A 20,707-nucleotide genomic window follows, 5' to 3' on the forward strand; every position below is an offset into this window, starting at 1 on the left:
GTACCTCTGTCAGAAACGATATTCTCCAGAATACCATGCAAACGGACCACATTTTGAAAAAACAGAGGAACCAACTCGGAAGAAGAAGGCAACTTAGGCAGGGGAACCAAATGGACCATCTTAGAGAAACGATCACACACCACCCAGATGACAGACATCTTCTGAGAAACAGGAAGATCCGAAATAAAATCCATCGAGATGTGCGTCCAGGGCCTCTTCGGGATAGGCAAGGGCAACAACAATCCACTAGCCCGAGAACAACAAGGCTTGGCCCGAGCACAAACGTCACAAGACTGCACAAAGCCTCGCACATCTCGAGACAGGGAAGGCCACCAGAAGGACCTTGCCACCAAATCCCTGGTACCAAAGATTCCAGGATGACCTGCCAACGCAGAAGAATGAACCTCAGAAATGACTTTACTGGTCCAATCATCAGGAACAAACAGTCTACCAGGTGGGCAACGATCAGGTCTATCCGCCTGAAACTCCTGCAAGGCCCGCCGCAGGTCTGGAGAAACGGCCGACAATATCACTCCATCCTTAAGGATACCTGTAGGTTCAGAATTACCAGGGGAGTCAGGCTCAAAACTCCTAGAAAGGGCATCCGCCTTAACATTCTTAGAACCCGGCAGGTAGGACACCACAAAATTAAACCGAGAGAAAAACAACGACCAGCGCGCCTGTCTAGGATTCAGGCGTCTGGCGGACTCAAGATAAATTAGATTTTTGTGGTCAGTCAATACCACCACCTGATGTCTAGCCCCCTCAAGCCAATGACGCCACTCCTCAAAAGCCCACTTCATGGCCAAAAGCTCCCGATTCCCAACATCATAATTCCGCTCGGCGGGCGAAAATTTACGCGAGAAAAAAGCAGAAGGTCTCATCACGGAGCAATCGGAACTTCTCTGCGACAAAACCGCCCCAGCTCCGATTTCAGAAGCGTCGACCTCAACCTGAAAAGGAAGAGCAACATCAGGCTGACGCAACACAGGGGCGGAAGAAAAGCGGCGCTTAAGCTCCCGAAAGGCCTCCACAGCAGCAGGGGACCAATCAGCAACATCAGCACCCTTCTTAGTCAAATCAGTCAATGGTTTAACAACATCAGAAAAACCAGCAATAAATCGACGATAAAAGTTAGCAAAGCCCAAAAATTTCTGAAGACTCTTAAGAGAAGAGGGTTGCGTCCAATCACAAATAGCCTGAACCTTGACAGGATCCATCTCGATGGAAGAGGGGGAAAAAATATATCCCAAAAAGGAAATCTTTTGAACCCCAAAAACGCACTTAGAACCCTTCACACACAAGGAATTAGACCGCAAAACCTGAAAAACCCTCCTGACCTGCTGGACATGAGAGTCCCAGTCATCCGAAAAAATCAAAATATCATCCAGATACACAATCATAAATTTATCCAAATAATCACGGAAAATGTCATGCATAAAGGACTGAAAGACTGAAGGGGCATTTGAAAGACCAAAAGGCATCACCAAATACTCAAAGTGGCCCTCGGGCGTATTAAATGCGGTTTTCCACTCATCCCCCTGCTTAATTCGCACCAAATTATACGCCCCACGGAGATCTATCTTAGAGAACCACTTGGCCCCCTTTATGCGAGCAAACAAATCAGTCAGCAGCGGCAACGGATATTGATATTTAACCGTGATTTTATTAAAAAGCCGATAATCAATGCACGGCCTCAAAGAGCCATCTTTCTTAGCCACAAAGAAAAAACCGGCTCCTAAGGGAGATGACGAAGGACGAATATGTCCCTTTTCCAAGGACTCCTTTATATATTCTCGCATAGCAGCATGTTCAGGCACAGACAGATTAAATAAACGACCCTTAGGGTATTTACTACCCGGAATCAAATCTATGGCACAATCGCACTCCCGGTGCGGAGGTAATGAACCAAGCTTAGGTTCTTCAAAAACGTCACGATATTCAGTCAAGAATTCAGGAATCTCAGAGGGAATAGATGATGAAATGGAAACCACAGGTACGTCCCCATGCGTCCCCTTACATCCCCAGCTTAACACAGACATAGCTTTCCAGTCAAGGACTGGGTTATGAGATTGCAGCCATGGCAATCCAAGCACCAACACATCATGTAGGTTATACAGCACAAGAAAGCGAATAATCTCCTGGTGATCCGGATTAATCCGCATAGTTACTTGTGTCCAGTATTGTGGTTTATTGCTAGCCAATGGGGTGGAGTCAATCCCCTTCAGGGGTATAGGAGTTTCAAGAGGCTCCAAATCATACCCACAGCGTTTGGCAAAGGACCAATCCATAAGACTCAAAGCGGCGCCAGAGTCGACATAGGCATCCGCGGTAATAGATGATAAAGAACAAATCAGGGTCACAGATAGAATAAACTTAGACTGTAAAGTGCCAATAGAAACAGACTTATCAAGCTTCTTAGTACGCTTAGAGCATGCTGATATAACATGAGTTGAATCACCACAATAGAAGCACAACCCATTTTTTCGTCTAAAATTCTGCCGTTCACTTCTGGACAGAATTCTATCACATTGCATATTCTCTGGCGTCTTCTCAGTAGACACCGCCAAATGGTGCACAGGTTTGCGCTCCCGCAGACGCCTATCGATCTGGATAGCCATTGTCATGGACTCATTCAGACCCGCAGGCACAGGGAACCCCACCATAACATCCTTAATGGCATCAGAGAGACCCTCTCTGAAATTCGCCGCCAGGGCGCACTCATTCCACTGAGTAAGCACAGCCCATTTACGGAATTTCTGGCAGTATATTTCAGCTTCGTCTTGCCCCTGAGATAGGGACATCAAGGCCTTTTCCGCCTGAAGTTCTAACTGAGGTTCCTCATAAAGCAACCCCAAGGCCAGAAAAAACGCATCCACATTGAGCAACGCAGGATCCCCTGGAGCCAATGCAAAAGCCCAATCCTGAGGGTCGCCCCGGAGCAAGGAAATCACAATCCTGACCTGCTGAGCAGGATCTCCAGCAGAGCGAGATTTCAGGGACAAAAACAACTTGCAATTATTTTTGAAATTTTGAAAGCAAGATCTATTCCCCGAGAAAAATTCAGGCAAAGGAATTCTAGGTTCAGATATAGGAACATGAACAACAAAATCTTGTAAATTTTGAACTTTCGTGGTGAGATTATTCAAACTTGCAGCTAAACTCTGAATATCCATTTTAAACAGGTGAACACAGAGCCATTCCAGGATTAGAAGGAGAGAGAGAGAGAAAGGCTGCAATATAGGCAGACCTGCAAGAGATTCAATTACTAGCACACTCAGAACTGAAGGAAAAAAAAAAAAAATCTTCAGCAGACTTCTCTTTTCTCTCCTTTCTCTGTCAATTAATTTAACCCTTTTCGGCCGGTCAAACTGTTATGGTTCTCAATGGCAAGAGAACATAGCCCAGCAAACATAAGAACTAGCTCTTGGAAGGATGGAAACTAAACTGACCATGAACTAAACCTGCCGCACAACTAACAGTAGCCGGGTAGCGTAGCCTGCGTTTTATCCCTAGACGCCCAGCGCCGGCCGGAGGACTAACTAATCCTGGCAGAGGAAAATATAGTCCTGGCTCACCTCTAGAGAAATTTCCCCGAAAGGCAGACAGAGGCCCCCACAAATATTGGCGGTGATTTTAGATGAAATGACAAACGTAGTATGAAAATAGGTTTAGCAAAATTGAGGTCCGCTTACTAGATAGCAGAAAGACAGAAAGGGCACTTTCATGGTCAGCTGAAAACCCTATCAAAACTCCATCCTGAAATTACTTTAAGACTCTAGTATTAACTCATAACATCAGAGTGGCAATTTCAGATCACAAGAGCTTTCCAGACACAGAAACGAAACTACAGCTGTGAACTGGAACAAAATGCAAAAACAAACAAGGACAAAAGTCCAACTTAGCTGGGAGTTGTCTAGCAGCAGGAACATGCACAGAAAGGCTTCTGATTACAATGTTGACCGGCATGGAAGTGACAGAGGAGCAAGGCTAAATAGCGACTCCCACATCCTGATGGAAACAGGTGAACAGAGAGGATGATGCACACCAGTTCAATTCCACCAGTGGCCACCGGGGGAGCCCAAAATCCAATTTCACAACACTCAACTGAATAAAGCTGAGCTTCTACCTTCTGTTCCAAATTACCATTTTTAAAAATGCAATTGGCTGTTCCGGCCTACTAAAGGTGAATGTCTGCCCCTGCCTGGTGTTGTCCTCAACTGAATAAAGCTGAGCTTCTACCTTCTGTTCCAAATTACCATTTTTAAAAATGCCATTGGCTGTTCCGGCCTACTAAAGGTGTCTGTCTGCCCCTGCCTGGTGTTGTCCTCAACTGAATAAAGCTGAGCTTCAACCTTCAGTTCCAAATTACCATTTTTAAAAATGCAATTGGCTGTTCCGGCCTACTAAAGGTGTCTGTCTGCCCCTGCCTGGTGTTGTCCTCAACTGAATAAAGCTGAGCTTCTACCTTCTGCCTCTTACTAACTGCTGTTTTTTTAAAAAATTGGCTGTTCCGGCCTACTAAAGGTGAATGTCTGCCCCTGCCTGGTGTTGTCCTCAACTGAATAAAGCTGAGATTCTACCTTCTGCCTCTTACTAACTGCTGTTTTTTTAAAAAATTGGCTGTTCCGGCCTACTAAAGGTGTCTGTCTGCCCCTGCCTGGTGTTGTCCTCAACTGAATAAAGCTGAGCTTCTACCTTCTGCCTCTTACTAACTGCTGTTTTTTTAAAAAATTGGCTGTTCCGGCCTACTAAAGGTGAATGTCTGCCCCTGCCTGGTGTTGTCCTCAACTGAATAAAGCTGAGCTTCAACCTTCAGTTCCAAATTACCATTTTTAAAAATGCAATTGGCTGTTCCGGCCTACTAAAGGTGTCTGTCTGCCCCTGCCTGGTGTTGTCCTCAACTGAATAAAGCTGAGCTTCTACCTTCTGCCTCTTACTAACTGCTGTTTTTTAAAAAAATTGGCTGTTCCGGCCTACTAAAGGTGAATGTCTGCCCCTGCCTGGTGTTGTCCTCAACTGAATAAAGCTGAGCTTCTACCTTCTGCCTCTTACTAACTGCTGTTTTTTTTAAAAATTGGCTGTTCCGGCCTACTAAAGGTGTCTGTCTGCCCCTGCCTGGTGTTGTCCTCAACTGAATAAAGCTGAGCTTCAACCTTCAGTTCCAAATTACCATTTTTAAAAATGCAATTGGCTGTTCCGGCCTACTAAAGGTGTCTGTCTGCCCCTGCCTGGTGTTGTCCTCAACTGAATAAAGCTGAGCTTCTACCTTCTGCCTCTTACTAACTGCTGTTTTTTTAAAAAATTGGCTGTTCCGGCCTACTAAAGGTGAATGTCTGCCCCTGCCTGGTGTTGTCCTCAACTGAATAAAGCTGAGCTTCAACCTTCAGTTCCAAATTACCATTTTTAAAAATGCAATTGGCTGTTCCGGCCTACTAAAGGTGTCTGTCTGCCCCTGCCTGGTGTTGTCCTCAACTGAATAAAGCTGAGCTTCAACCTTCAGTTCCAAATTACCATTTTTAAAAATGCAATTGGCTGTTCCGGCCTACTAAAGGTGTCTGTCTGCCCCTGCCTGGTGTTGTCCTCAACTGAATAAAGCTGAGCTTCTACCTTCTGCCTCTTACTAACTGCTGTTTTTTTAAAAAATTGGCTGTTCCGGCCTACTAAAGGTGAATGTCTGCCCCTGCCTGGTGTTGTCCTCAACTGAATAAAGCTGAGCTTCAACCTTCAGTTCCAAATTACCATTTTTAAAAATGCAATTGGCTGTTCCGGCCTACTAAAGGTGTCTGTCTGCCCCTGCCTGGTGTTGTCCTCAACTGAATAAAGCTGAGCTTCTACCTTCTGCCTCTTACTAACTGCTGTTTTTTTAAAAAATTGGCTGTTCCTGCCTACTAAAGGTGAATGTCTGCCCCTGCCTGGTGTTGTCCTCAACTGAATAAAGCTGAGCTTCTACCTTCTGCCTCTTACTAACTGCTGTTTTTTTTAAAAATTGGCTGTTCCGGCCTACTAAAGGTGTCTGTCTGCCCCTGCCTGGTGTTGTCCTCAACTGAATAAAGCTGAGCTTCAACCTTCAGTTCCAAATTACCATTTTTAAAAATGCAATTGGCTGTTCCGGCCTACTAAAGGTGTCTGTCTGCCCCTGCCTGGTGTTGTCCTCAACTGAATAAAGCTGAGCTTCTACCTTCTGCCTCTTACTAACTGCTGTTTTTTTAAAAAATTGGCTGTTCCGGCCTACTAAAGGTGAATGTCTGCCCCTGCCTGGTGTTGTCCTCAACTGAATAAAGCTGAGCTTCTACCTTCTGCCTCTTACTAACTGCTGTTTTTTTTAAAAATTGGCTGTTCCGGCCTACTAAAGGTGAATGTCTGCCCCTGCCTGGTGTTGTCCTCAACTGAATAAAGCTGAGCTTCAACCTTCAGTTCCAAATTACCATTTTTAAAAATGCAATTGGCTGTTCCGGCCTACTAAAGGTGTCTGTCTGCCCCTGCCTGGTGTTGTCCTCAACTGAATAAAGCTGAGCTTCTACCTTCTGCCTCTTACTAACTGCTGTTTTTTTAAAAAATTGGCTGTTCCGGCCTACTAAAGGTGAATGTCTGCCCCTGCCTGGTGTTGTCCTCAACTGAATAAAGCTGAGCTTCTACCTTCTGCCTCTTACTAACTGCTGTTTTTTTAAAAAATTGGCTGTTCCGGCCTACTAAAAGTGTCTGTCTGCCCCTGCCTGGTGTTGTCCTCAACTGAATAAAGCTGAGCTTCAACCTTCAGTTCCAAATTACCATTTTTAAAAATGCAATTGGCTGTTCCGGCCTACTAAAGGTGTCTGTCTGCCCCTGCCTGGTGTTGTCCTCAACTGAATAAAGCTGAGCTTCTACCTTCTGCCTCTTACTAACTGCTGTTTTTTTAAAAAATTGGCTGTTCCGGCCTACTAAAGGTGAATGTCTGCCCCTGCCTGGTGTTGTCCTCAACTGAATAAAGCTGAGCTTCAACCTTCAGTTCCAAATTACCATTTTTAAAAATGCAATTGGCTGTTCCGGCCTACTAAAGGTGAATGTCTGCCCCTGCCTGGTGTTGTCCTCAACTGAATAAAGCTGAGCTTCTACATTCTGTTCCAAATTACCATTTTTAAAAATGCAATTGGCTGTTCCGGCCTACTAAAGGTGAATGTCTGCCCCTGCCTGGTGTTGTCCTCAACTGAATAAAGCTGAGCTTCTACCTTCTGTTCCAAATTACCATTTTTAAAAATGCCATTGGCTGTTCCGGCCTACTAAAGGTGTCTGTCTGCCCCTGCCTGGTGTTGTCCTCAACTGAATAAAGCTGAGCTTCAACCTTCAGTTCCAAATTACCATTTTTAAAAATGCAATTGGCTGTTCCGGCCTACTAAAGGTGTCTGTCTGCCCCTGCCTGGTGTTGTCCTCAACTGAACAAAGCTGAGCTTCCACATTCTGGCTTTCGCCCTATACTATCAGATATTAAACTGCATTTGGCCTACTAGTGTGGTTAGGCCCTTGAAACAGTGTCTGCTGCTCTTGGGTTTGCTACTCCACTGAACAAAGCAATGCCGCCTGTTTAGTCCTGTTACCAATTTTGAACTGCATTTAGCCTACTTTATTCTTTGGCCCTATATCTGTTTCCTCCTCATCCTGCCCATTGCCCAGCCACTGCTAGATGAGTCTGCTGGTACATTGACCTAGACCACTACATTCCCCTTATACTCTACACAGCCAGAATCTGACCCTGCTGAAAGTAAGGTTCCCCTTCCCGCATGTTATACCACCTTACACAGGGACAGAGAGGAAGGTGCAGATGAAAGTGCAGGTTCCTTCATCAGGTGGGGGGGCATACTCGTTGGCGACGTCACTGGCACAGGGCCCCTCAGAGTACGCAAAAGTGTCGCTGCTGGTGGGAGGCGCCCCCGCCATGCAAACACACATCGCTGTACTTTGAGGGGCCCTGTGCCAGTACCAATGCGAACGAGTGGGCCCCCCCTGCTTGCTCAGGATCACAGCACTTGCAACGTTGAAATACTTACCTTTCCCTGCAACACCGCCGTGACGTAGTCCGCATTTCCTGGGCCCACGAAAAACTTGAGCCGGCCCTACTCCCCCCACAACTTTTGCCAAATGACCCCCAATTCCCTATGCCCAACTATTATTATAAAGTTAATTAAGATTGACAAGCTTCAGAAACAAGAATGGACGTTTTTGGCATTAAAATGGGCACTGTAGGTGTTTTCCTGGCCTCCACTCACTGCCGACTATGCTTCCCCATTGACTTGCATTGGGTTTCGTGTTTCGGTCGATCCCCGACTTTTAGCGATAATCGGCCGACTGCACTCGACTCGACTCTGGACAAAATCGGGTTTCACAAAACCCGACTCGATCTTAAAAAAATGAAAGTCGCTCAACTCTAATCAAGGTTATTTATTCGAGGTGGTCAAATACAAAGAATTTTCTAGGGGAAACTGTTCTAGGAAATGCTCCTTGTTTGGGGATTTTTGTGTGGAGTTTTTCATTTCGTTGTCCCTAGTTTTTCAACCATTTTTGGGAAGTTTTTTTTTGCCTGAAGTGTTTTTTTTGCAGGCTTTCAATCGGACAGTGTCAGATACAACACATTCCCTTATAGAATCCTATTATTGGTACGGGTCAGAGTTTTGCGAATTTTTCAATATTCGGTTTGGATTACGATTAGAGATGAGCCAATTTGTTTGGATTTTGGCCTCGAATCTGATTTTGACATAATCGGGCCATATTCGAACACTGTTCATGCCGAATGTATGTCTTATGATCGGTTACAAACATATTCAGCAATTTTTACTCCCATTGACTCTATTGACGTTCGGATGTGTTCAACGAACATTGCAAAACCAATATTCGAGTCCAATCGTATTCGGAACCAAATCCAAACAAATTTACTCATTTCTAATTGCGATTGTCGGCGAATATTGTATTTGCAATATTTGCCGAGCACAGCCTAACGCCATTGGAGTAAATGGGAGTAGAAATGAGTGAAAATATTCGGAAAAACAATATTTCGGCACGAATAGGGTACCAATATGGCACGAATGTGGCAAATTCAGATTCGGCGACCGATTCCAAACATATTTGCTCAACTCTATTAGAAACTCAACTGCATAATTACCATTGTAATTCGATCAGACACTGCTTTAAAGACATGACGCGCACTTTGTTTTTTTTTCCCACCAGCTTTTTCTAAACCTAAAATGGAAGAAAAATGCTGAGAAGGCTGAACATACGAGCAGCAAAGTGATTTTATAATAGAAATACACAGAAAGAGTCTTTCAAGAATTTTGTGAGCAATTTTTAAGGCTTTTTTTTAGAGTGGATCAGCTCCAAAAGGCTCCTAAAAAAATTCCATGTTCACATATTTTATAAAGCAAACTTTGGGGTCCTGGATGCTTAATTATTTAGATTAGTGTTTCTCAACTTTCCTATTCCATGTACCCTATTACTTACAAATGATATTAAAGGACCTCCAAAACTAAGATCGTACACCGATCTGTCTGACAGATGCATAAGATGAGTACCGTGAAAGTATCAGAGCCGTAAATAGGCTTTTGTCACCATTATTACCATTGTCTGTCTACCATGGTCAGGGCAATCTGACTTATTAGTGAAGCCCTTGGCACCCAAGGTTCATGTCTTGTCAGCCATTGGAATGGACCCCTTTGAGACATGATATCTAACCCCTGGGGTACATGTACCATAGATTGAGCTAGGATTTGGAGTGTTGTTGGTTTGACATGTGGCAAACATTAGACCACTGTCACCAAAGGGAATATCCAGTGAAAACAAGTTCTAACCTATCCATGGAGCTGATCGTTGAGAGTCCGGCCGCTTGGACCTTCACTGAACGTCAGAGTGGGGAATTTTTATCCCCATTAGAAAATTATGTCGTTTTGCTGTATCATGAAGAAGCGTAGTGCATGCTCATCTGCCACTGCTCTATTTATTCTCCACGGGGCTTCCGAAAAGGAATAGAGTGCTCCCTGCTTCTCCATTCTAAAAGCGCTAAAGTTCCCTGTTTTGTCAATTGGTGCTGGTTCCCCCGATCAACAGATTATCAGCTATCCTGGAGAGGTGATAATCTGTTTTCACTAGACAACCCTTTTAAGTCCACTAAAGTTAAGCATACGCTCCATACAAGTTTCAGCACCTATGACATGTATTTCCCTACAGTGATATTTCATGTTTTTACAGATGTTTGAAGAATTATAGGTACGTATAAAAGCAGAACAAAGTTTCTTCCAGGAGTAAGACTTGTCGTTTATGCAAAGTTTTATCCGTTTCCTGGGAAAGTTTTTTCCTTTCCCAGAAAAACTGTAGAAAATTACTGTCTTGCTCTTTTTATTCCACATAACAATTTAAAACAGCTGTTTAGTCCACATAAGTGACTGCCACTCTGTAGGGGGTTTCCCTTCATTGGCATTTTACAGCACTATATGTGCTGTAACATTCTTTCCAGCATGCATTGGTCTACTATTGTCCAATTACTTACCTTCCCTGAAATGAAAACCCTTCTCTCTGCTATGCCTGCATGTAGAGCGACAGGAGAGCAAAAGCCGAGAGGTAAATATCCACCTTAACTTCTTGTAGACCCAAAGATACATTAGCTGTGGACTGACAAAACCCGGTAGCCATTTTTTGTAAACCTCTTTAGGTCTCTGCTGCTCCATTTATCTCTTCCTGTGAGTTTCTCCAGCAGCTGTTGTGGCGTTTTTTCTTACGTCGTAGTTAATTTAGTGGATTTCTAGTGTCATGTTCAACATGAAGACCCATGAGATTCATCAGCAGACAACCCAGCATGGTGCATAAAAATGGGACAGATGGCTTGTTTATAGGAATTATTATGTAGGGTGGGCCATTTAAATGGATACACCTAAATAAAATGGGAATGATTTGTGATTTCAACTTCCTGTTTGTGGCACATTAATTTATGGGAGGGGGAAATCTTTTCAAGATGGGTGGTGACCATGGCAGCTATTTTGAAGTCGGCCATTTTGAACCCAACTTTATTTTTTCCAATTGGAAGAGGGTCATGTGACACATCAAACTTAATGAGAATTTCACAAGGAAAACAATGGTGTGCTTGGTTTTAACGAAACTTTATTCTTTCTTTAGTTATTTACAAGTTTATGACCACTTATAAAATGTGTTCAAAGTGCTGCCCAATGTGTTGGATTGTCAATGCAATCCTCTTCTCCAACTCTTGACACACTGATAGCAACACCACAGAAGAAATTCTAGCACAGGCTTCTAGTATCCGTTGTTTCATATGCTGCACATCTCATATCTTCACAGCATAGACAATTGCCTTCAGGGGTACAAAGATAGTGGGGCCATTCTTCATCAATGGAAACCTCAGTGCCACTGGATATCTGAAATTGCTACAAGTAGTGTTGAGCATTCCGATGCTGCAAGTATCGGGTATCGGCCGATACTTGCTGTATCGGAATTCCGATACCAGGATTCCGATACTCTTGTGGTATCGGATATCGGGTATCGCAACAACATTAATGTTAAAATGTGTAAAAGAGAGAATTAAAATAAAAAATATCGCTATACTCACCTGTCCGACGCAGCCGGGACTTCAGCGAGGGAACCGGCAGCGTTGTTTGTTTAAAATTCGCGCTATTACTTGGTTACGTGAATTCCCGGCTTGTGATTGGTCAGGTCGGCCATGTTGCCGGGACGCGGACCAATCACAGCAAGCCGTGACGAAGTTACGTCACGGCTTGCTGTGATTGGTCCACGTCCCGGCAATATGGCCGCCCTGACCAATCACAAGCCGTGACGTCACGGGAGGCTGGACACGCGCCCATTTTAAAATGAGCGCGTCCAGCCTCCCGGCTTGTGATTGGTTGACCGCGGCGCAACCAATCACAAGCCGTGACGTCACGGGAGGCTGGACACGCGCCCATTTTAAAATGAGCGCGTCCAGCCTCCCGGCTTGTGATTGGTTGACCGCGGCGCAACCAATCACAAGCCGTGACGTCACGGGAGGCTGGACACGCGCCCATTTTAAAATGAGCGCGTGTCCAGCCTCCCGTGACGTCACGGCTTGTGATTGGTCAGGGCGGCCATATTGCCGGGACGCGGACCAATCACAGCAAGCCGTGACGTAATTTCGTCACGGCTTGCTGTGATTGGTCCGCGTCCCGGCAACATGGCCGACCTGACCAATCACAAGCCGGGAATTCACGTAACCAAGTAATAGCGCGAATTTTAAACAAACAACGCTGCCGGTTCCCTCGCTGAAGTCCCGGCTGCGTCGGACAGGTGAGTATAGCGATATTTTTTATTTTAATTCTTTCTTTTACACATTTATATGGTTCCCAGGGCCTGAAGGAGAGTTTCCTTTCAAGTATCGGACGGTATCGCTCAACACTAGCTACAAGATGATGTGTTGCCCTCTTTGTGCACTGAAGATGACACGTTCCCTGAGTTTTTCCAGCAAGATGGTGCACCACCACATTATGGGTGTCATGTCCGAGCATTCCTACATGAACAGTTTCCTGGAAATTGGATTGGTTGTCATGGGCCAGTTGATTGGCCACCAAGGTCTCTTGATCTGATCCCCTTAGACTTTTATCTTTGGGGTCATCTGAAGGCAATTGTCTATGCTGTGAAGATACGAGCTGTGCAGCAATGGATACTGGAACCCTGTGCTAGCATTTCTTCTGCGGTGTTGCTATCAGTGTGTCAAGAGTAGGAGAAGAGGGTTGCTTTGACAATCCAACACAATGGGCAGCACTTTGAACACAATTTATAAGTGGTCATAAACTTGTAAATAACTCATGAAAGAATAAAGATACGTTAAAACCAAGCACACCATTGTTTTTCTTGTGAAATTCTCTATAAGTCTGATGTGTCACATGACCCTCTTCCCATTGGAAAAAATAAAGTTGGATCCAAAATGGCCGTCTTCAAAATGGCCGTCGTGGTCACCACCCATCTTGAAAAGTTTTCCCCTTCCCATATTCTAATGTGCCACAAACAGGAAGTTGATATCACCAACCATTCCCATTTTATTTAGGTGTATCCATAGAAATGGCCCACCCTGTATTTTGAGCTATTTCACTTTTTAGCTCATAACTAAGATGATATAACCTGAGCATATGTAGAAAAAAGCTGTGGAAAGATTTGTGTTTACCAGCTGGAAGAAAAGTACACCCCCTTCATTTTTTATACTATTTAATTACATTTGTTTGCTTTATCACGCACTTTCTTTGCTAGAAGTTTGACAAAATAATGACCCAATAGATCGGTTTACAGCTCACAGATTATTTTAATGGTGAATTTGCGCTGAACTCTTGATGTTTGGTTATACAACTTCTAGTTAATGATTACACTTATTAGGGCTAATTTATTACTTAGCTAATGCTTTAACCTCTTTAGGACACCGACATTTTTTTCATTTTTGCAATTTAATTTTTTCCTCCTCTTCTTATAAGAGAGATAACATCTTATTTTTTCCATTAATATATGAGGGTTTGTTTTTTGAGGGACAATTTGTAGCTTTGAATTACACCATTTATTTTACCTTACAATATACTAAAAAGCAGGAACAAAAATATCAAGTGCGATGAGATGGTGAAAACTGCAATTCTAAGTTTTTTTTTTTTTTTTTTTTTTATTGAGTTCATTATATAGTAAAAAGCACTTGACAACATAATTCTTGACGTCAGTGCGATTACATCGATAGCAAAGTTAAAGCACAACTCAAGCGGTTGATTTTATTGCAGCTGCCAATCTAAGTTCCCGGGACCTCGTCTTATATTTACCAACCACCATCTTCATTTTTTTAATACAACATTGTCCCAAAGCATCATGGCTGCAATATTGACTTTTCAATTAAGTACTGTAATATTGTTTTGTTACTTATCCATCTTGATCAGCGTCGATCTGGATTGGCAAAGGCCCACCAGTAACAGTGACTCTTGGGGTCCGCTGTTGTTACATGCAAAAATAACCTGTCCCTAGTGAACAAACGTACTATTCCTTCTATGTACTATTAATTTGGGTAGCTTGCTTAATTAATAATAAGATGATACTTTTTTTCTGCACTTCTTCACAGAGGTCTACTAGAGGATTGCCCTGTTCTCCTGTGGGCCAGTCCAAGCCTGATCTTAATGTTTTCCTGCAATAATTAGTAAGAGGTGGAGAGTCCAGCATTGCCTCTGCCCATATACATATATGTAACACACTGCTGTCCCCATAATCCATATACAGTATATCCAGATGAAGCTTTCAAATGTTGTATACTTGTAAAGCCTATACCACTCAGAGACATTGCTGTAGTTGCAGTGCAGAGATACTCAACTACAAGATACAAATTGTTATACCCGCATTGTCCAGCAGAAGGAGCTGAAACCAATGTACCGCCATGTGTGGGGCTTAACGGGGGACATGAAGTGGTCAGGTAGCGGGTCTTTGGAAATGACCAGAGCAATTAGGGTGAGAAAAGTGAAAAAGAACAGTGAAACTGCAACTTGAAAGAAATCAGAAATCGAGCTGTTTTAGCAACATTGAGCACAGCAAGGTGGCGCGTAATCGAGAGTAACTGCAACTGCAGTATCGACTGTTTTCTAGACTGCCCATCACTAATGGAAGTTGGCTTGAGTTCAAGCCTGGAGCTGGAACCAAGTGCAGCAGCTGCCAACGAGAACACCTGTTGTTTCTGAGTCACCTGCCAGGGCCGTGGGGTACTTGATACCAGGTCCGGTCGGCTCAAAGGGATATGTCACGGTGGCGGAGACCCGGTCTGTGGCCCTAGGTGCCCATGTTAAAAGAACGGTCTTTAAAGGGGTTTTGTGAATAAAGTTTGTTCGTGAAGCCACCTGTGGTATTCGGTCAGTAGGGACTGACGCTGCTTAAGGGGGTCCTCTGGGGTGATGGTATGGCAGCTAGATGGTATACCTTCCCACAGGTGAAGTGTATCCCCAGGGCTCCCAGTGTGTAGATGGAGATGGTGAATTGTGCAGTAAAGAACGAGGACACAGGTTTGCAGTCTCTTTACCTGTTTACTGTAGGTTTCAGGCAACCAGAGTCCAGAGCTTGGAAGCAAATCCAGAGTCCCCTGTACCAGGTGGACATGAAAGCCTTCCTCAAAGCGTGGTGGTGTTATAGTCCCTTACTGCCTATGGCTTCTGGCAAGGTCTTCAGAGTTCTCTCTGTCCTCCATAAAGGTAGGACACAAACCCGTATGACAGGTGGCTCGAGCCTTTTTATAGGGTCTCTATCATGACCTGGCTCTATGTGCCACTGTGCCTCCTGGGTATTAAGGCGGACAGGTGATTTATAGTGCAGCTGTCCTGACGGTTTCTGCTGTGCCTCCTAGAGTCCGACACAACCTCGGTCTTATGGCTACCGGTATCTGCGCTCTCCAGGGAGGTAGCACAGTCGCAGCTGTCCTCCCCTGGTATCTCTCTCCTGTGCTTTGCTCTCCTGCACACTTTCTACAAACTGTCCTTTCCTTCTTTTTTCTCTTACTCCAGGAGCTGCAGCAACTCTGGCTATGCAGCCCCTTCAGTCTTTTGTTACACTCAAGGTCTGACTGCTCTCTTCTCTGTCCTCTGAAAGACTGCCTTCTTTTTCTGTCCCTCCAGACAAGAATATAGGGAAGTTCCCCTTAATCTGGGTTCGGAGCTCCCCCTTTTGGCCTGGAGTGTGAACATGTTGTGTGTATGTGATTACCTGATAATAGGAATCCTTCATCGCTTCCAAGCGTAGCATCACTCTCACCCTGAGAAAAGCAATGCCACATGTAATGTGCTGCTGCAGTGCAGTATAGTGCAACCTCCACCAGGGGGTGCTAGTGAGGGAAGAAAGGTTGTACACACAGCGTAGCAACACTTGAACAGCAGCACAGGTGCCACAGATAATGAAAGAAAAGTCAGACAAGCCAAGGTCATACACAGAGAGGTCAGCGCAGCACACAGGGGCAGTCAGAAGACTAGTCAGGGACAAGCAAGAAATCAGAGCCTACCGGGAATGTGGTAACCAAAACATGAGATGAAAGACGAAGTCGGGGTACAAGCCAGAGTCGAAGCCAGTCGGGGAGCGTGGTATCAGAGACGGAAAACAAAGGGCAAAGTCCAGAGATCAGATCGAGTCATACACGGGTACAGGCAGTCAGAGGCACAAGGATCACTAATACAAGTATACAGGTCAGGGGCTCAAGCCGGGGAGAATGAACTATAGCTGACACTGGCCCACAGGCTGCAGAGGACTGAAATAGCCCAGCCAGCGTCAAAGTGAGGCAGAGGCGATTAACTCCCGCATGACCAGTCGAGAGACAAGGCAGCTGAAAATAAACTCAGGACTGGATCATGACACCACTGTGACAACCAGGACCCTGGGATGTAATATTTCGCACAAACAACCTCAGGGATGTTACACTAGAAGGAGAGCTAAAGGATGGGAAACATGGTCTAGACGAGAGTGCCACAGAGACTTTCAAAAGTAAATTCAGATTATTAGCGTGAAAATCAACATTTTTTATCTTTCTGCTTCTGTCAGTCACCTGCAACCTTATTAAACCTGATGGACTGTAGCTTTTCTTGCTTCTTATCACTGACTTACTTAACAAGTGTTGGGTCCTGACTTCACTCAAGATGTAAAACTAAACACCTCTACAGCAAATCCTATTCTAGTCCTGGGCACCAGAGTAATACACGTCAGAATGTCAGAAGGAAAGTTTTATCTGAAACAGCAAACCTACAAATTGGTATATTACTAACTAATAAATAGATTTTCCAAACTACAGCTCTAAATCTGATTTTTTCATCAGAAACAAGTGAGCATCTGGTATGGGATAAATGCACCGTTATCCTTTCATCTAAGTCTGAAATATCATTATCTGCATGAAGGCAAACAAACAAACATGGTGACCTGTGGAGAAACGGAGGAAAACAATGACACATGCTGATGTATGAGAACATTGGCTGGGAATCAAGAAGTCTGCGTGCTGTACTCATGGAAAGATTAAGTGCAAAGGCTGAGGATTTACTCAGTTTAAAATGTAGGATAATATAAAAAATAATCATTCTGCATTAGGTGATAAAATAGTTATTATGACGCCCTCTAATGTTCCTTTCAGTTGTTTTTTTAGAGCGTCCACGTAGAGTATCTTTCCAGTCTCTTGTAGGGCGCAGTGTTCATGCAGTGAGGACGATGCCATAACACATGCGCCATTTCATGTCAAAGTACGGAGATACACACTATAGAACAGCAGGCATCTACTGAGCACGTGCGACCTGTCATGAAAAAACTACAGGACATATCCATAGGCAACCAGGAGGCAAAAGCCTCTGACATGTTGGCAGGGCCGGACTGGCCATCTGGCAATTCTGGCAAATGCCAGAAGGGCCTGACTGATTGTGGGCTGCCTTGTCTGCTGCGTTGTTAATTGAATCGGTGTTCTCAAGACACTCATACTGTTAAGAGTTCTAGTAAATTTTATCCTCGACGTGGATCAAAAATTGACATTTTTCCATAATTTTTTTGGGGAAAAGAAACAAGGTCTGCAAAAAAAATGGACATGTGAACAGTGCCATGGACCAGCATGGATATGTGTTCTACCCGTGAACACTGCAATCAGAACACGTCTTCCGGCCAGTCAGAATCTGTGCTCACAAGATGGCGCAAGGGGGACAGGAGCGACACTTAAAAAAGCGTGACAACACTGGAGGGTGACTATATGACCAGGGGCAGGCAGCGCCACTCCAGCACTGAAAAAAAAATGCTGGAGTGGTGCTTTAACCCATTATCTAACAATGTCCTTTTTTTGGGACGCCTAATCTTTAGCTTCTAGCAACTAAGATTTTATAATTTTTTTAATTGTGTCCAATTTTTTTGTGTTGTGTTTGTAAAATGAATGTTTACAAAATAGGAAATCATGTCACTGTCATTTTTAATTGAATATTGGGAAGCCCTTTTCTGAAAAATCCGTACTTGAAAAATTTTTGCAAATTATGTTTCTGATTCATTAGGACTCAAATCATTAAAAATCTGTCATTAAAAAAAAAAAGAAAAAAAATGAAAATTGCTAATTTGGCAAGTAATGGGTCAATGGAAAACAATTGCAAGCATGTATTTAAAAGTAAAAACAATAATAATAATATTTTCCTTAAAGGTTTCTATTGACTTTAATCTCAATCAATTGTAAAAAAAATAAAAAATAAAAATGTCTATAATGTCACAATGAAAATGTAGTATTCCGGTGCCACGAATAACATGGGACACCAGTGCACTAGGATTATGCATAATGGTGATAGGAGTGCGTAGGTGAGATACAACATTTTTCCCTATTTTTCTTACATTTATAGGCTCCGGATATGAAAGATGTGATTTTGAGACCGATTTATGCAGCATGATATCAGAAGGATGGGTCCGAACCAACGGTTTACAAGCTGGAAGTGCATTATCTGCTAAAAATAATATTACAGGTAAGATAATGCTTTCTATTATTTTTGTAGCTTTATGGTCGACAGTTCGAGACATTTCCCTGAGGGCAGTAAGGCCACTGGCGGAGAGGAGACCCTTTCAAAAACTCCGTGGCCGCTGGGTTTCCATACTACTGCCCAATCCCATGTGCTTGGGAAAATATGTTTTATAGTCCTAGATGCTGATTCCGGTGGGTAATTGTTTTTGAGAACTAGTCACCCAGACGGTATTAGAAATATGTTCATTACACCTTAGGGGTTGAAGTAGAGTGACTGCAGACTCGTGAATCCTCACAGCGCACAGTGTGTACACTGGCAGGACTTTCCGATGCCAGTGCGGACCGCAAGTAGGCGATTTGCATACATGCAGTCACATGCCAACTAGACGTGTGACAATACAGATGTATTGAGCTTGGCCAGACACGTCTAGTCGGAATGTGGCCGTAAGTATACAAATCACATATCTGCAGTTACATGACTGGCGCGGGTATGTCTGGACAACCCCGTTAATATTTTATGGATGCTGTTTAATACTTTTTTTTCTCCTGTGGTGGCGCTACAGGAAAAGTGATCACCTGCTGATGGATTTCCTAAAAGTTTTTAGATGAATGTGGTTGGTGCAAGCAGCAAAATGCCTTCTGATCAATACTAACAAATAGGGATTGTCCAAAGTAGATGCCTCGTTTAAGAAGAGGGTATATATTTTTATCCAGGGTGAGCACCACTGTTGTCCATGGGATTTCAATAATAATATAGCTAAATCTATATTTTCTGATATTTGCTGCCATACCAGACACAGCCAGTGAAAAAAAAGTGGTCCATTTTCTGAAAAAAACAAAAAAATAAATAAAACTTCAATTTTTTTGTAATCCTTTAAAGGTCCCGGATCCTATATCCTCTATATAATGTAAAGAACCAACCTTAAGCCTTAAGTATCCCGTTGTACTAGACTCATACATTGACTATGTATCGTCATTATACGACCTGATGCTATCTTGATTAGTTTCGATAACATAACTTCCACGCCAGTGCAAAGTCCTGAGAACAGATTCTATTACAAGAAATATTCATTTACTAAATCATTAACTTAGGCCTGATAATTGCCGGTTTCTTTCACTTTGAGTTATATGGATTTGTATAAGTAATTATTTGCATTATTAGCTGCTTAAAGACGCATTAAAAGAATATAGTTAAAATGACATATGCCAAGTTTCATCGTTAATTCCAAGTGTCTGGTGAACTTAAAAAGGCAATGAGATCAATTATAAAATTCATGGAAAAATAGAGAACCCGTTAGAACATGAGCCATTTTTATTAATAAATAGATTTAAAAATATTACAGGGATATATTTTTAAAAGACTGATATAAAATCAGTGGATTGAAAAAAACGTCATCAATAAAACAAAGACTGAGCTTCGAAGAAAATATTTTCAAGGGGCTGTAGATGGTGAGAAAAACATGGTTGCTATAAAAAGCTGCGTCATCCATGATCGTTGGTTGCTCCTCCTGGAATTGTAGCTCCATTTTTTGGAAAAATACAGCCATGTTTTTCCTATGTTTCAACTTTTTTCCTACCCTTAAATCAATCCCACAAAATGGCAGCTGGCTGGATGTGCTGGACTTGTACCTATCAAAACCCTAAAATTTCTAATTTTGACAAATTCAATATTTTCGAGAAATTTGTAACAAATTCGATTAACTAGGAATCATGTAATATTTATATGTACAGGTTGGTAGTAGTGATGAGCAAACGTGCTCGGATAAGGTGTTATCTGAGCATGTTCGGATGCTAACCGAGTGTCTTCGATGTTCTCGAATATTATGGTCGAGTCCCCCCAGCTGCATGTCTCATAGCTGTTCAACAGCCAAAACACATGCAGCGAAAATACCAACGCCAAAGACTCACCAAAAACTCATTGTGGGAATGTAGCCTTAACATTATCTTATACCTTATAACAGGGCCAATTTATAGCCAAAAAAGGAAATAAAAATTAAGTTATTTAAATAAACGAATGATCACAAGTCGGTTTAATAGAAAGCTCGGAAAAAATAATTATAAAGGAAACTCACTTTTGTTTTTTTGTTTTTTTATTCTTCCGATAGCTTATTTTTTGATGTTTACATCGGAAAATGCACCCGGTGCCCAAGCTGTTTTAAGAAGCATAAATTTCCTTCCAACTGATAATCAGATTTCTTGCCAGGTAATGTACGACTTTATCAAGATATTTTTGTTTTCAAACTTGTGGGA

At 43.1% G+C, this 20,707-nt stretch overlaps 1 protein-coding gene across 1 annotated transcript in view; it reads left to right on the forward strand.

Annotated features, from left to right (window-relative positions):
* The window catches only part of MALRD1 (MAM and LDL receptor class A domain containing 1), a 491,201-nt gene that overhangs the window by 20,265 nt on the left and 450,229 nt on the right, over nucleotides 1-20,707 (forward strand). The window contains exons 2-3 of the mRNA XM_077268326.1: nucleotides 18,342-18,461; nucleotides 20,563-20,660. Of these exons, the coding sequence (XP_077124441.1) occupies nucleotides 18,342-18,461; nucleotides 20,563-20,660 (218 nt within the window). The remainder of the gene's footprint in view (nucleotides 1-18,341; nucleotides 18,462-20,562; nucleotides 20,661-20,707) is intronic.

Source organism: Ranitomeya variabilis, chromosome 6 (assembly GCF_051348905.1).
Source record: "Ranitomeya variabilis isolate aRanVar5 chromosome 6, aRanVar5.hap1, whole genome shotgun sequence".
In the NCBI taxonomy this organism is placed as follows: Eukaryota; Metazoa; Chordata; class Amphibia; order Anura; family Dendrobatidae; genus Ranitomeya; species Ranitomeya variabilis.